The 15,930-nt window shown below is 53.7% G+C and overlaps 1 protein-coding gene across 3 annotated transcripts; it reads left to right on the forward strand.

The window, feature by feature from the left end:
• Positions 1-662: 662 nt before the first annotated feature.
• NUTF2 (nuclear transport factor 2) lies at positions 663-15,811 on the forward strand. 3 transcript variants are annotated; one of them, XM_075537756.1, is made up of 5 exons: positions 663-917; positions 10,914-11,041; positions 13,441-13,512; positions 13,601-13,699; positions 15,303-15,811. In XM_075537756.1, the coding sequence occupies exons 2-5, from the start codon at positions 10,943-10,945 to the stop codon at positions 15,414-15,416; spliced, it is 384 nt and encodes a 127-aa protein (XP_075393871.1). In that variant the 5' UTR covers positions 663-917; positions 10,914-10,942; the 3' UTR covers positions 15,417-15,811. The 3 variants fall into 3 exon arrangements, with proteins under 3 accessions (XP_075393871.1, XP_075393870.1, XP_075393872.1); XM_075537755.1 differs by lacking the exon at positions 663-917 and adding an exon at positions 1,253-1,385; XM_075537757.1 differs by lacking the exon at positions 663-917 and adding an exon at positions 1,355-1,456.
• Positions 15,812-15,930: the final 119 nt, after the last annotated feature.

Below are 15,930 nucleotides of genomic sequence, written 5' to 3' on the forward strand. Positions count from 1 at the left end.
TGTGTCCCTAGGTTAGCCAAGGTCTCATTCCCCACCCACATACCATACCCCCCCCCCCTACACTACACCAGTAACCAAAGAAAGTATGAATTTGGTCAAGAAGGGGGGTGGGGCATTATTTACAATTTTGTCACGAGTCACTGGGAACGTGAGGTGAGTCAGGTATCTCCAGTAATAAAAATTCAACTTAACTGCTGCAAAAAAAAAATCGGGAGAATATTTTGGAAACCCAGGTGAGAGTAAGGGCGGCTACAGGCAGTAGTGGGATTTTCTTTACAACCAACCCCCGCGCCCCACTCCACGGTGGGGGCAGGTATTTGAGTGTCTCTTCAACCCAGAAAGGAGTCCCAGGCTCCGCCTGGTCCCAGAGCAGGGCGCTGGAATAGTGGGACAGCAAAGCCGGTGTTCCGCCAGGGGTGGGCAGAGCCACAAAGGGGAGGGGGTTTCGCGAACGGAAATCGCCTCGAGGCCCAGGGAGGGGCAGCGGAGCTAGCCTGGGGAGTGGCCGAGATTCCCCCATGGAGGCGGAGCCAAGCTCCACCGGCCGCTCAGCCTGGGCGGGGCCGGGCTGGCTGGGGCCGAGTAACAACTGCTCTATGACCCGAGCCGGGCGCCAGCCTCTGGTATTCCAGAGGCTTCCGCTAGACCACAATTCTCAGGGGCTCGCCCCGGCAGCCTCCTTCCCTGAGTTAGCCTCACGGCCCGCTCTGCGGGCCATCTGTGGGCCTGCGCGCGTCGCCCGACGGGAACTGTAGTTTCCGCCGGCGCACCGGATACCAGAAAGAAGCGTGGTAGGACTGCGTTTCCCAGAGTGCAGCGGGGCGAGCGAGGGAAGGCAAGGGGGAAGGGACAGTCGGTCGCAGACCGCGCTGGTTGCCGCCGCCGCCGCCGCTGCCGCCATCGTGCCAGCCCCTTGGGTGAGTGTCGGGGCCAGGGCTCCGGGTTGGGGGCTGGGCCGGCGGAGCCCCGCTCTGCGCCGTCCGGAGCCTCGGCTGTGAGTTCCCGGGCGGCCCCTCCCCTCCCCCCCCAGCGGCCCCAAACCGCGCGGGGCCGCGGCCATGTGTCGCGCGCGGCTCCGCCTCCCGCCGGTCCTCTGAAGCGGCGGCCGGGGGAAGGCGAGGAGAACCCGCTAGGCGCCTCGCGGGGCAGTCGCGTGCCTGCCGCGCGGGTGTGTCGGTCTGCACCCGGGCCGGGCCTTTTTCTTCGGTCCCGACCACCCGGAGGGGTCTCTCCGGGCCCCGCCCCGTTTAACCTGGCCCAGCGTGTCCAAGTCTCTGCAGGCAGGCTAGCGGCCGACTCTGGCCCTCTTTTTTTCTTTTTACCACCCGCCTGCGAAGGATCTGGGGATGGGCAGCGCCGCCCAGCTCGCTCCGGCGTCAGCATGGGTAAGGGCGTCAGCCTGCGCTGCCCGGGCTTGGGACCCTCACCCGGTTATCCACCGTAGTCCGGCCACAGTGTAGGTGAAAACTCCCTTGCCTTCCTCACTTCGGGGCGTGCACGAAACCCACCGGCCCCTCCTTCGAACCCATGCTATCGGTACTCTTTCTTGGGGTGCAGAGTCGGGATCTGGGTCTGAAGGGCCCCACGTGGGGCTTTACCCTTAGCCCGCTATAGAAAATCTGGGCCCGGTGCCGTGGGGGCGCCCCGCTGGTACGCCCAGCCCCCTCCATTTTCATCAGTTACCAGGCCCCAGCTGTGGGTGGGATGGCCGGTCCTTTTAGTGGAAAGAGGGAGGAAGGCAGCCAAGAAGGTGAAATTGGATGTGTGTGCCTTGGAGGCCTGATGGATGTCCCAGCACATGAGCTTCTCCCAGTGTCTTCTTAGACTTGCCCACTGGGGGTGGGGTGGGAAGGGAGAGAGACCTACACCTAAGATTAGCAGTGATAAGGTGGGACTTAGAAGGGGAGGGGGCGGTAGAATCCGGGTTTGGTGTCCAGGAGTCCAGTTTGAATGATGAGAGACCTAGCAGTTGGGAGCATGACTGGGCGGTGGGGTCCAGATAAAGTCTGTAGGGCTCTTCTGAAGCCTGGCAGAAGTAGGGCTGGAATCTGTACACAGTCGGATCTTCTTGTATCTCAGTTCCCAACGGTCAGATCGATGAACAGGCAAGACCTTGGGAATGTGTCCTTAATGGTAGCTCCAAGAACCCCTTGGGTTTTTTGAAAATGGGTGTGTTTGATCTGAGGTACTTTCCTGGCAGGCAAGGACTGACATCGAGGTTCAGGGACCAGTCCAGAGAAGATAGGAAGGACTTGGGGAAGAAGAGGATAGAGTGTCATGCCTCGATTCCTCTGACCCACTGCAGCTTTAAAATGACAGCAGCGATCAGGACACCAGATCTCTCTAATGGCTGAGTTGAATTCATGAAACAAAAAATCACTAATCCCTGTTTTGTGTTTTCTCTAATTCTGTGTGTGACTGCCATGAGAATTCCCAGGACTTTTTCCCCCTGGTCAGTGGGTTCTAGCCCCAGAAGTGTGCTGCATTTGATAACCCTGCCTAGTCATGCTTTCAAGGATGCTGCCCAGAACTCCTCACCGGGTCTTGCCTTTCCGGATCTCAGTTTTCTGTTTCATAGCCTGGCCCAGGAGAACGAGGGAATCAGGTTGATCCGGCAGTCTGGAGAGAAACCTGGTTTACCGTGCATAGATAGGGTAGATGAGGTGGAGTCTTGTAGTGCTAATGGCAGTTGTTTCAGTACCCTCTCTTTAGGACAGAGGTTCCAGGTGAGCTATATTTGGGGCTGTGATCTAGTTTGCACACTCCGAATCACTGGGCACCTTTTCCCAGGGTCAAAAAGCTACCATTCCTGTAACATATCTCGAGGTCAGCTTGTCATTTTCTAGCATTCTGACTCCCAGGCTTTCTTGACCTTTCAGGAATGTAACAGGCCCTCTGGATCTCAGAGATAGAGACAGAGCCTTGAGGTTCTCCAGTTCCCTGGCTTCCTGCAGAGCTGATTTGGAAAATGAAGCCTGGGATGGGGCAGTTGTGATGTGGCTGCACAGGTAGCAGCAGGACAAGCAAGGTGTCTAGCTTCCTGGGTTCTCCAATGGCTCACAGCCTGGTTCTCTTGGTGGCTTTGACAGAGAGGCAGGCTGAATTCTAAAATTTGGGGATTGGAAGACACCTTATATCAAAAGCTACATTCGTGTGGTGTTGAAAGCCTTGTCTTGGCAGTGATCTATTGTGCTCAGCAGCCATTCTTTGGGCCATCTCTGGCTCTGGGGCTGAGGCTGGAGGTAAAAATTGAATTTTGTCCCTTCCTAGTGCTGGGGAAAGGGGACAGGAGTGGACATCAGACAGCTTATGGGAAAATTCCATTGTCTTTCATTCCATTTTTCTTTTTGAAGCCCTTTCATACAGTGATACAGTGCGAGAGACAGGGATGATGTTGGTATTAGGAGCCCTTAGCTCTCTCCTCTTGACTCTCCTCTTCCAGTGTCTGGCAGCCTTCTCAGAGTGATGTGTCCTCCTTTGGGGGCACAGGAAGAGCTACAGTCCCTTGAGCAAGGTCATCATCTCTCCAGATACTGTGACTGTTGAGCCTAGCTGCTGACTTCCCTGGGACCCTATTCTCACTAGCATTTCTTTGTAGGGGCCTCTCAATGTCCTAGCTGGAGTCTGGGTTTGTGATGTGCTCTTTCTGCTGAGGTTCTTTCTCATAAAACAAACCCCACCCAACCTACTGTCATCAAGTGGATTCTGACTCATAGCAAACCTATAGGTCAGGGTAGAACTAAGCCTTTGGATTTCTGAAACTAAATCTTCACTGGAGCAGCCAGCCTCATTTCTTTTGGAGCGGCTAGTGAGTTCCAGCCTGTGGACCTTGCACTTAGCTGCCCACTTATGCCACCAGGGCTCCTTGAGGCTCCTGCATCATCACACTTAAGTGAAATACTGAGTAGTTGCTGTAGGCATAGTAGCCCCAAGACATCTCCCCAGGGAAGGAGGCCCAGCGACCTGGCCAAGGAGTTCCTTGGATGCTCCTTTGACCGATGAGCACCTTGGGGGATTAGGTTGGGACAGGCGTCAAAGGAGGTTTCGTTCAGTTCAGCCCATCCTCCTTGAGGCCTCCAGGACAGAGGGGTAGGGGACCTACAAGCTGTGCCCGTTGGGGAAGGGAATTAGATAGTTCCCCAAAGTTTTCTACAGGATATTAAAAGTTGAGTGAGATGACTGACTGTAGGCCAGCGATGAGTTGGGTCTCCTGATGGTCCTTTTGAGGGTGGTGTGTGTGTGCTTGGGGTTAATTTGAGCTGGTTACTTTCCCAACTTTGACCACACAGGGCAGAGTACCTGATCCCAGAGTAGCAATCTATGTGGATTATCCCTGCAGTGCCTTCCAGGCCCAGGTGATGGGATTGTAGTGGTCATCCTGGCTCCAGGCCTGTGTTACACCAGCCCCTTCTCACCCTACGGATTAGCACGAGTACATTCACTCAGGTCTAGCTGTGGCTGGGGAGATCTTTTAGTAGCCAGAAAACAGGGACACCGCAGGGCCAGGGTTCACCTGTGCACCTGCCCCAGAGATACTCTCCCTGGCTAGCCCACTAAGGCTGAGGACTTTCCCTCCCTCCCTGTGCCTTACCCTTTCTTTGTTGCTTGGAGATGGAGAACTGAGAGCTGCTTGACTGAAAACTAAGGGATTCTGAAGTCGCAGGTATTCTAGCACAGGGCAGACACTGGAAAGCTTGCTGTTTCCAAGGACTTTTGTAGGGACAGTCATTGTAAACAAGCAAATAAAAGCACCCCAGTGACACACCTTCTAGTCAAACTATCAAAGGGGTGGGAGACTCACTATCAGCATCTACAGCCTGAGGTGGATGTCCATGTGGTAAAGCCAGACATACCTCCCTCCACCCACCAACTTTCCCCATTCCCCCCCCCCCCCCAGTGGCACTCTAGACTCTGCTGGCTTCACTAATTCCATAGAACTCAGACCATCTCATGATTATGTGGTTTATTAGGGAAGTGACAGGTATACTTCAGGATCAGGAATGACGCAGGATACACTGAGTCAGTCAGCACAGCTCCTCAGCCATGCTCGGTTTCTCCTTCAGCCTCTGAGCCCCTCCAGCAAGTGTTCCAAAGCTCTTGTGCTGCTCTCCTGTAAGTGCCCACTCGCCTCCTGGCTAAGGACACACAGCTAGCTCCCTTGTTCTGTGGGTCCCCAGGCCCACTGGAGCCACTTGCCTGGACTAGCCCACAGTGCAGCCTTGGGCTAGTCTTCAGGTTGCTTTGCTGCAGTTGCTTGCCGTGTCATGCCATCTCTGGAGGTAAAGCTCTGTCCCCTGGGTCCAGGAGGTTCTTCGGGCAGGGCTGACATTCAAAGGCAGGCTCCACTCCTGCCTCCTCCTCTTAGTAGTAGTGAGGTTCTCCTCCTGCTCTGGAATTTGCTCTTTATTATGCTCACCAGGATGGCAAGGTGACCAATCCCCCTAGGGTTTCCTGTCCCTTATTTGTATTGTTTGTTTTTAATTGGAGGCACCTACAGCTCTTATCACAAGCCATACATCCATCCATTGTGTCAAGCACATTTGTACATTTGTTGCCATCATTCTCAAAACATTTGCTTTCTCAGCTGTAAAGTTTTACCAGAGCAGAAGGCCTCCTCTTGCTCTCACAGAGCCAGCTGATGGTTTCAAACTGCTGACTCTTCAGGTTAGCAGCCTAACATGTAATCCACTAGCACCAGGGCTCCTTAGAGCAGTGGTTCTCAACCTTCCTAATACCTCGACCCTTTAACACAGTTCCTCGTGTTGTGGTGACCCCCCAACCATAACATTATTTTCATTACCACTTCATCACTGTCATTTCGCTACTGTTATGAATTGGGTGAATCCCTGTGAAAGGGCCCTTTGACCCCCAGGTTGAGAACCACTGCCTTCGCGTGTGGCTAGACTGGCTTCATTGACTCACTTCCTGCGCCGCTGTCCCACGGGTGGGCAGCTTTCGCCTCGGTAGATGCAGGCTTTCGGTTATGATAGAGCAACACGTCGTACTGGGTTTCTACCCCACGTGGGGGCCCACGACTGAGAAAAATCCGGCAACGATCAAACATTAATTCAGAATCAAACAAAGAGTTGCTTGCTGTGCTGGCCCATGCTTGGGCGCAAAGGGAGCCTGAGCGGGAAAAGATAGGCAGCCCTGCACAGACTGGCTCTGCTCTGCTGAGCATGCGCTCTCGCTCTCTAGCAAAGGGTAGCACTCACTGGCTTCAGAGAACAAAGGGCAGCTTGGACTCCGCATTTCTTGCTGCTGGATCTTGCCACCTGTATGCTTTCCAAGGCTCCCCTTTGGCTCTCAGCTGATGCAGGGCAGGCCAGTTTGTGGTCATTCTGAGACCAGCTCTTTCTTAAGTTCTTAGAAAGTCTCTTCATCACCCAGGTGTTGATCTCTCCTGCCACCTCCCCATGCCACGCTTGCCCCCTCAGTCTCCTACTTGTCCCAGTCTGGTAGCAATGTTGGTCAGGCCAGGTGGTGGCTGCTGGCCACAGGGCAAACCCAAGCCATACATATCTGACAGGCAAGTCCATGGCTTAGGACTCAGACTCCATTCATGTGTCTAGGCTGTCTAGAACAGTGGTTCTCAACCTGTGGGTAGCAACCCCTTTGGGGGTTGAACCACCATTTCATGGGGGTCGCCTGATTCGTAACAGTAGCAAAATTACAGTGATGAAGAAGCAATGAAAATAATTTTATGGTTGAGGGGGGTCACTACAACATGAGGAACTGTATTAAAGGGTCACGGCATTAGGAAGGTTGAGAACCACTGGTCTGGAAGGAGAACTCTAGAAATTGTCTGAGGACCCCCGAAAAAGGAGATGACTCGCAGTGAGCGCATGCTGAGCACAGAGACCCGAATACTGGCTTCGTGAGTTGGCTCCTGGGCCAGCCTGTGACTTCACGTGCTGGAGTTCTCTGGGCCCTTGGTATCTGCCCTCACCAGCCCACTAGGCACCAGAACCTGACCGATTTCTCCACAGAGTTCAGGGCAGTGGGGCCAAGTGGTTGTCCTTCCTGGGTGGAGATCAGCTCTGGGCTGTGCTGTCTGCTGCTCAGAACCCTGCCCAGCTGTTAGCTGTTGGCCCGTGGTCAGCCTGGGAACAAACAGGCATTAAGTCCTCACAGCTGGATCCTGCCTTTGGTCCCTTTGGTTGATTTCCCCTGACATCCCTGCAATTACAAATGAGACCACCTCAGAAGGTGCTAGGGAGACTAGAGGCGGGTTCAGCCCCATTGGCCCTCAGGTGACCAGGGCCTTGGGCATGAAAGAAAGGCTTAGGGCCTAGCTCCACTTGCCACACCACCTCAGAAAAATACATGGCTTAATGGACAACAAAGGCTTTTTCCTGTGATTTAGCCAAAAAGTGTGGGTGGAAGGGAATCGACCATTTCCATTGGGCTAACCTTGCCCAGGACTCACTCCTGGAGAAGGGCTGCTCCCTCACCCCCACCCCCAGCCTTCTACGTATTCACAGACATAGTCAGCACTTTCTGAAGACGGAGCAGTGGTGACCAGTGGGCAAGGCCCTTGCCTTCATTCATATTCAAATACCTAGGGATGTCTGTCCCAGTGTGGTAAGGGCCATAATGGCGTACAAGACGGTGGAATGATGGGCTAAGGCAGCTACTTTAGACTGGTGGCCAGGAAGTGTCTGAGGAAGCCACATTTGACACATCCCTGACAAGGAGCCAGGACACAGGATGGTCTCAGGGAAGGGTGATCCGGGCAGGAAGATTAAGAGTTGAAAGCACTGGAACGCACATCGGCTTGGCGTGTTCCAGAAGTAGGAAGCTGCCCGGTGTGTCTGCAGAGGTCGGGAGCAGGTAGCCGGAGATGAAGTTGGAGAGCTGATAGAGCCAGCTTCCCCGGGGCTTACGGCCTAGGTCGGACTGTTGGGGGAAGTGCTCAGTGGCCTTCTTGGAAGAGCAATGGGAGAAGCTGTCCTGCAGGTCAGCCCCAGTCTGGTGTGAGGCCACCTCTGGCCAGGACCCTCCCCTGTTTGATGTGGGGTGGGAGGGGGTATCTGACCCTGCCTCCCTGCCAGGATAGGGAGGTGGCTCTGGCACAACGATGGAATCCACAGCCGTCAGTATTTCAGGTCTCTGTCCTGCCTGTGTGGGGTCCAGGGGACAGAACCACAATGGAGTGGAAGATGGGCTTGACACCTGTAGGAAAGCAGAGCCCAGAGTCGTGTTGGGGAGTCACTGTTTGAGTCGGGAATGGCACCCCAAGTTGGTGGGTCCTGAGAAGAGCTGGCACTGACCAGGCGGGTGAGGGAGGAAAGGCATTCCTCCAACTGACTGCAAAAACCTGCTGAGCATGCAGCCACTGGGGTCTGCTGTTGGTGGGAGGATGTAGAACGAAAGAAGAGCTAGTGGCTAGGAGGTGAGGATAGGTGTGGGTGGTCACCTGCAGTGCTCAGGGGATCTGGCCTTTACCCTAAAGGTGAGGGGGCTCTTGGGAAGGGCCGTAGCCAGCTTTGTGTTTTAGAAAAGCTCAGGGCTGCCCAGAGCTTGCAGAAGGAAAGCACTGGCCTTGGCCAGAGGAAGGACGCACTGTCAGCCTGATGGACTGGACGAGTTTGGGGCAAGGCCTCGGTGTGCTCTTCTGTAAAGTGGGATGGCAGTGGGCCCTGACCACCTGCCTGTCGGAGCAATGCCTGTGATAAAGCTTTTGAAGGTGGTGCAGGCCTCTGCGAGCTACGTGCTGGCCACAGGGCTTCCAGTTCTTGGGCAGAGCCCGCTCCTGGCATCTGCAGAGCAAAGGTCTTAGTCCTCAGAGTTTGAAAGGTGCCTTCTCACGCTTCCTGGGAGCCCTGGGCTGCCTTATCCCTCAGGAGAGCTCACTTCAACCTCCTTTGCCCTACCTGCCCCACCCTTCTTCCTTGCCAAATAGTTTTTGTATTAAGTTCGCACACTAATAAGAGCAACGTTAAGAAAGGAAAAAAACGCTCCCACACTTCCTCTGCCCCACCATCCCACCACATGGTGACACTTTGCTGGTCTGCAGCTCCGCTTCCCACCCAGCTTTCTGCCACAGGTGTTTGCTGAGGCAGCTGCTTCTGATCAGCAAACTCTTCTAGACCACCGACCGGGTGGGCCATCTAGCCAGGCTGTAGACCAAGGGCACAGAGAGGGACAGCCCCAGATTCCTGCCCTGGTATTCTGGGGGCTGTCAAGGCATCTTGGAGTGAGGGGCTCACCAAGGAAGTCAGCATGGTCCACCAAGCCAAGTGGGTCCCAAGGGTGGAAAGGGCAGAGAGGTGTGTGACTTAGGCAGTGCAGTGAGACCGGGTGCAGGACCTGGGTGCTGGGACATACCCTGTCCTGTGCCTGGGCCCACCCTAGCCACCTCCTCTCCTGCGTGTTCGAGGCTTCCCTGGACTTTTCCTAGTCATCCGCACCAAGCTTCTATTTTTAGTACCACTAACTCCTAAGGGACCAAAAATAAAGCGGGCTCATTTTTTTCAAACTCTGATTGGCTGAAGTGTTGGCATAGGTTTGGGGATAGGCCGAGCTGGAGATAAGCCCCTGTCCCTCCCATCTGGCTCCTCTGGCCTTGAGTGAGGTCACAGGAACTAGGGTGGAAAGGAGCTGCGCTGCATTGAGCTGAGGGCTTTGCCGGACGCCTGCAATGAAGCTTTGGAAGCCCGGTTGCCACCCATCTTACAGTGGAGACCAAGCCCCTGAGAAGAGCAGCAAGTTCACTCGGCAGGTCCCCGCACTGGGGATGGTCAGCAGCCAGGTCGTGCCCACCCCCATTTCTGTCCAGATGCTCAGGGTGGAGAGAATGGCTCCCCCACAGCCAGAGAAGATTCCAGGACACCGGGTGACTGCGTGGCATCCTGCAGTGAGATGTGGCCTCCCTGCCTGGGAGCAGCTGAGCAGTCAGAGTGGCCCTTATCTGGGACTTGGATTTCCCACCCAGCTCCTGGGGAACCAGTCTCAGTCAGTGACCCAAAAGGGACAGCCCCTTGGGACAGAGGCCAAGCTGCGAGGCAAAGATGAGAGGAGATGGCAGCGTGCTGCACCCATTTCCCTTTAGCCCCTGAAGCCCCGAAGGCAGCCCTAGCTCCCGGGGTGTGGGTGAGTCCCCCATGTCCCAGAAGGGCCCAGGCTCCACGTAAATGGAGACCGCCCCTCGAGACCTACATCCCTGGAAGTGGGGCTTGGGGAATGCTCCTTCCCCTTCTCACAGGGCCCTCCTCCCTGGGCCAGTGGGGTTGGTGCTGGGTGCTGAGGGCAGGCAGCAGGAGGAAAAACCGGACCCTGAAAGCTACAGAATACCCCATGCCAACTGCTCTGGTCCACAAAGTGACCTGTGACCTCCCAGGTCGCTGAGAGGAGATGGTTGTAGGGGTTCTCAGCCTTTCCCCTTAGTGCAGTGGTTCTCAATCTGTCAGTCCTGCACGGGGGTCGCCAGATTCATAACAGTAGCAAAATGACAGTTAAGAAGTATGAAGTAGCAACGAAAATAGCTATGGTTTGGGGGGGGGGTCACCACAACATGAGGAACTGTATGAAAGGGTTGCAGCATGAGGAAGGCTGAGAACCACTGCCTTAGTGGGTGTGGAAGGGCCTGCCCTGCCCGCTCTTAGCCCTAGCAGTCAACTTGTCCCTCAGCACCTGCCCTGTGTCTGGAGTGCTCCCTAGCCTAGCATTCCTCCGCCCAGGCCACCAGGAGTTCCTCAAAGGAGGGGCTGAGTCTGGCCCAGGTTCCCAGCACGGGGTTGGTTGGAACGGGTTTCTCACCAGTTCCCCAGGACCTCACAGTGTACCCTGGGAGAGTTGGCTCAGCAAAGGAGGGATTGGGGAAGGTGGGGGCCAGTGAAGAGCCAGCCACTGGTTCCATTCTGCTCCCTGAGTACCCACTCTCTCTCCTTTCCTGGTCTCTGGTCCTACAGGTCTCCACGAGGCCGGGCAACGCCCCAGAATGGGAGACAAGCCGATTTGGGAACAGATTGGATCCAGCTTCATTCAGCATTACTACCAGTTATTTGATAACGACAGAACCCAACTGGGTGCAATTTATGTAAGTCTCACGCTCTGGGGCCCAGTAATTGGGATGTTGGGCTAGTCCATCCAGATGTCCACGAAGAGTCGGGGTTCTGGGACCCTGGGTAGAGGGTTCTAGCTAGCCATCTTGTTCCATGTGGCTGGGACCCTGGCAGGGCCCATGATTCAGGATATGCCTCTTGATTTCAGTTGGGGCAGCAGTGGGCACACGCCAGAGCTTGTGGGGCCTTCTGGTGACGGCAGCCTTGAGCATTCTAATACAATGCTGTGCTCTCTTGGAGACTCCAGGCTTATGGGATCCAGTTGGGTTTACCTGAAGGGGACTGGTGTGTCTCCCAGGAAGCTGTGGGCCATCCTTTTTGTGGTGTTCATGTGCGCCCAGAGCTGCCTGTGCTTGGCCCTGCCAAGAACTGTTATTGGTCAGGCTGCTGCCTATCATATTTGCCGAAGATGGTGATTTGTCCAGTCATGCCTTCAGAGCCTCACTGGACTGTGGGCAAAACCTGTGACCCCTCCCAGAAGTCAGGTTCCAGTGGAGACCAGGTCCACATAGGTGGAATCTGATCATCGTCTTCAGCCTCACAGCCATGCAGTCAGTTTGACTCAGAGACCCTATAGGACAGAGAGAACTGCCTCTAGGTTTCTTTACAGGAGTGGCTGGTGGGTTCAGACTATTGACCTTGTGGTTTACAGCCCAATAGGGAACCCATCCCAAGGCTTTTACTAGATAGAGAACAACAAAGAAATTGGAACTGATCTCGGGGGTTCTAGCATGTCTGCCCCATACTGTCCTCCTTTCCTTCCGCCCCCCCCCGCCACCCTTATAAACATACACCACCTTGATAGTTTCTACGTGTGTAATTCGTGACTTCAGTTCTGCTGTGCCGCCCTTCTCTGAGGGGTTTGGCCCTCACTAATAGGAGCTCACTGCTTGCTGAGGTTCCCATGTACTCCTTTGAGTTTCTGTTGTCAGTTTGATCCCAAGAGCGCACTGTTAGGTGCCTCCTTACTCCTCAGAACTGATGAATCCCTCAAACTGTGCTCTCTGGGCATCGTTTCCATAAAAATCCCCAGTATGGCTTGAGGACAAACAAATGGCCATCTAGCTGAGAAGCAGCAAAGCCCACATGGAAGAATCACACCAGCCTGTGCGATCACAAGGTGTCTATGGGATCAGGCATCAAAGACCCCAAACAAAAAAAATCATATCATTATTATGAGTGAGCGGGGAGTATGGTGTGAAGACTCAAAGCCCATTTGCAGACAATTGGACATCCCCTTGCAGAAGGGTCACAAGGAAGAGATGAGCCAGTCAGTGTGCAGTATAGCACTGATGAAACATACAACTTTCCTCTTGTTCTTCAGTGCTTCCTCCTCCCACTATCATGACCCCAATTCTACTCTACAAATCTGGCTAGACAAGAGCATGTACACAGGTACAGATAAGAGCTGGAAACAGGGAATCCAGGACAGATAAACCCCTCAGGACCAATAATGAGAGAAGCGATACCAGGAGAGTAAGGGGAAGGTAGGGGTATTAAGGGGAAACCGATCACAGTGATCTAGGGAGGGCAGACAACAGAAAAGTGGGTGAAGGGAGACATCCAGCAGTGTAAGACATGAAAACATATAATTTATAAATTATCAAGGCTTTAGAAGGGAGGGAGGGAAAAAAATGAGATGATAGAAAAGCCTCAAGTAGAAAGAAATTGTTTTGAAAATGATGGTAACAAATGTACAGATGTGCTTGACACATGGATGCATGTATGGATTGTGAATACGAGTTGTACAAGCCCCCAATAAAACGATTTTTAAAAAATCCTCAGCATGTTGCCCTCTGACTGTTAGGATCCTGAGACTCAGAGAAATATGTGGCTGGCCTGCTGGTAAGTATCAGAGACACTGTTCAGTTCTGCACTGTAGGCTGTGGGAGAGGGGACTTGCAGGGGAAGGGCTGGGCCAATGCATGCGCCTGTCAGCCTGCCCTCTGTCCCTGACCTGAAAGGCCTTACAGCACAGCCAGGGCCCTGGAGGGACTGATGAACAAGGCAGGCAGAGAGTTGTGTCTGTTGGTAGACACTGGGACCAGTGCTGAGAAAGCATCCGGGTGGCTTCTAGCTGAGCCACAAGGGGCCAATCAGGATATCCAAGTCATGAGTCCTTGAATGAAGACTGGGGATTGAACTTATCACAGAGGTGTTCTGTTAAACAGGCTTTTGACTGAGCCTGGGCCCATGGGGCAGTGAGTGTCCTGGAAGAAGTGGGGACCAGGTTTCACATGGGAAATGGAAGTCCTGATGCACTTCTCACACAAAACCCCGTTCAGAGCCATGGCCAGGGCCCTCAGAGGCACTCCTCCGGGTCTCTGGTGCGCCCTGACCCTGGGGTTTCTGGTGCTTGTTTTTCTTCTCTCAGATTGACGCGTCATGCCTTACGTGGGAAGGACAGCAGTTCCAGGGGAAAGCTGCCATTGTGGAGAAGTTGTCTGTAAGTCAGACTCTGGACTGAGTGTGGGCTGCCTGCCCGCCCGCCCCTGTGGCCCCCACTGAGCGTCTGCCCATTCTTTGTCTTGCAGAGCCTTCCGTTCCAGAAAATCCAGCACAGCATCACATCGCAGGACCATCAGCCCACGCCAGATAGCTGCATCCTCAGCATGGTTGTGGGCCAGCTGAAGGTAACAGCTCTGCTGGGGAGGAGCTGACAGGCAGAAAAGAGCCCTGTGGGCATGGTCTGCTTGTCAAGGTCACCTGGACAAAGTGACTCTAAAGCTATGTGGTCCAATGCAGCAGCCACTGGCCACATGTTTAAATTGCATGAACTGAAAAGATAGTCTACTCTCCGGTTGAACTAGTTACATTGCAAGTGTTAGATAGTCTAGCATGGGTAGTGGCTTCTTAACAGTACGGTGGCCTAAGCCATTTGGAAAAGAAGGTGGGCCAGGACCTATGCCATGAAGTATAGGCGGGCCTGCAGTCCCTTTGTGGGGGCCTGGCTGACACATAAGGACTTGGAACTGGGGCTCTTTGGCCACAAGCTCACCTAGGCACCCAAGGCCAGCTTCTCGTTTCCAAAAAGCTCCAGGCTCCTCTTTCTCACAGCAGGACCTATTGACTTCCCCTTGCAAGACCCACTCATCCAGGCCCGCGTATCATCGTGAACTAAGCATAACAAGCCCACATGACTTCTCCCAAAGCAGTGCTGCTAAGCCTCTGTAGTGGTCGCCAAGGGATCTTCCTGCCTGACCTTTCCAGGGAACTCAGTGCCCACTTAGCCTGGCAGAGTCTGAAAAGAGTGTGCTCATGCCTTCCCCGCTAGTTTCAGGTGCTTCAACTGAGAGCCTCCCAAAAGAAGATGGGTTTGCTTCCTTCTTGCTGGTAATTCCCAGAACAGCAGATGACGTTAGACACCAGGCTGGTCAGCCAGACCGGCACCTCAGCTGAGTCTCTCCTGGGTTTCTACAGTCTGGCTAGAAGTGTCTCGCTTTTATTTTTATTTATTTGCTTATTTAGAGTTTTGCTTATTTATTTATTTAACAGTTTTATTAGGGGCTCATACAACTCTTATCACAATCCATACATACATCAATTGTGTAAAGCACATCTGTACATTCATTGCCCTCATCATTTTCAAAGCATTTGCTCTCCACTTAAGCCCTTGGCATCAGGTCCTCTTTTTTTTCCCCCTCCCCACTCCCCCCAGTGTCTCTCTTTTAATCTTTCATCGTAAATGTTATACATACGTTACATGATGGGAAACAAATCAGCTGATGGTTATGCTTTTTTTTTAAGGTCAGTGGGTGGGTAAATCCCTGTAGAGCTCTGGTCCCATTGAGAGTTTGGAATTTTCTCAGAGACTTATTTCTGGCCCCAGTCAGCATCGTTCAGAACAATTTGGATGGGACTGGCAGATAGTCTCACTTAGGTTTTAATACGCTTTATTAGGGACCTTCAAAAGGCTTGTGGGGAAGTGGGATTTTTCTCTGAACTTTTTGAAGCTCCCTCATTTGTTAATGCAGCAAGCACTCCGGGTTCTTTCCAGTGGCGGTCCCTGGTGCCCATGCCGGACGGTGTGTCTGCTGTGCTGCTGAGCTCACTGCAACTCGTGCCATTGAAGGACAGGACACTGAGGGTGGCCTCTCCTGACCCCAGTGTCATGGGTCAGGCCTTTGTCGATTCATTGCCAGTCTTCCTTGGCTGTGGTTTTTATGCTCAGGACAGTCAGGCCTGGTCCCCACTCTGAGGTCCCCTCACTGAGCTTCCCATTTCCTCTCCCCACAGGCCGACGAAGACCCCATCATGGGCTTTCACCAGATGTTCCTCCTAAAGAACATCAACGATGCCTGGGTGTGCACCAACGACATGTTCAGGCTGGCTCTGCACAACTTCGGCTGACCTCATCCCAGCCAGGCACTCACGCTGTTTCCTCCTCCCTCCTCCTCCTCCCGATACTATTCACACTCCGCCAGATGCTCCAAACATCATCCACCAGCCAGGCCGCAGTGGGAGGGGCGCAGTGCGCTGCTGCCCCCCAGGTGCTGTGCATGATGTTTGGACACTAGATAGTTGCATCTGACAGAAGTTTGTGTTGTACCAGCGCATGCCTTGGAAAGACTTAAGTAATGCAAAAGGTTGTCCCTTTTTTTTTCTTTTTTTAAAAATCTACTGACAAGTTGCTCTAGTAACCCAAAGAAGTGACGGAGAAAGCAGCCGCCTCACCGCCCAGATACTGATTTGTTCAGATGTTTCAATGCCTCATTATACAATAAAACCACAAAATTTTCTTAACAGTTGAGATTGTTTTACTTAGTTTAAGAGTTGGCTGAGCACCAAGAGCTGCCTTGCCCCATTGTCTCTCCCATGCCTCACCTGCCCACTTCTCCCCTAACTCTGTAATGCTTGTTGGTGG

Source organism: Tenrec ecaudatus, chromosome 18, assembly GCF_050624435.1.
Source record: "Tenrec ecaudatus isolate mTenEca1 chromosome 18, mTenEca1.hap1, whole genome shotgun sequence".
Lineage (NCBI taxonomy): Eukaryota > Metazoa > Chordata > Mammalia > Afrosoricida > Tenrecidae > Tenrec > Tenrec ecaudatus.

Bases quoted from the DNA above. Each gene is read 5' to 3' on its own strand.
- NUTF2 (XM_075537755.1), top strand. The intron at 11,042-13,440 runs GTAAGTCTCACG...TTCTTCTCTCAG, and splicing joins CCCAACTGGGTGCAATTTAT to ATTGACGCGTCATGCCTTAC. The intron at 13,700-15,302 runs GTAACAGCTCTG...CTCTCCCCACAG, and splicing joins TGGTTGTGGGCCAGCTGAAG to GCCGACGAAGACCCCATCAT.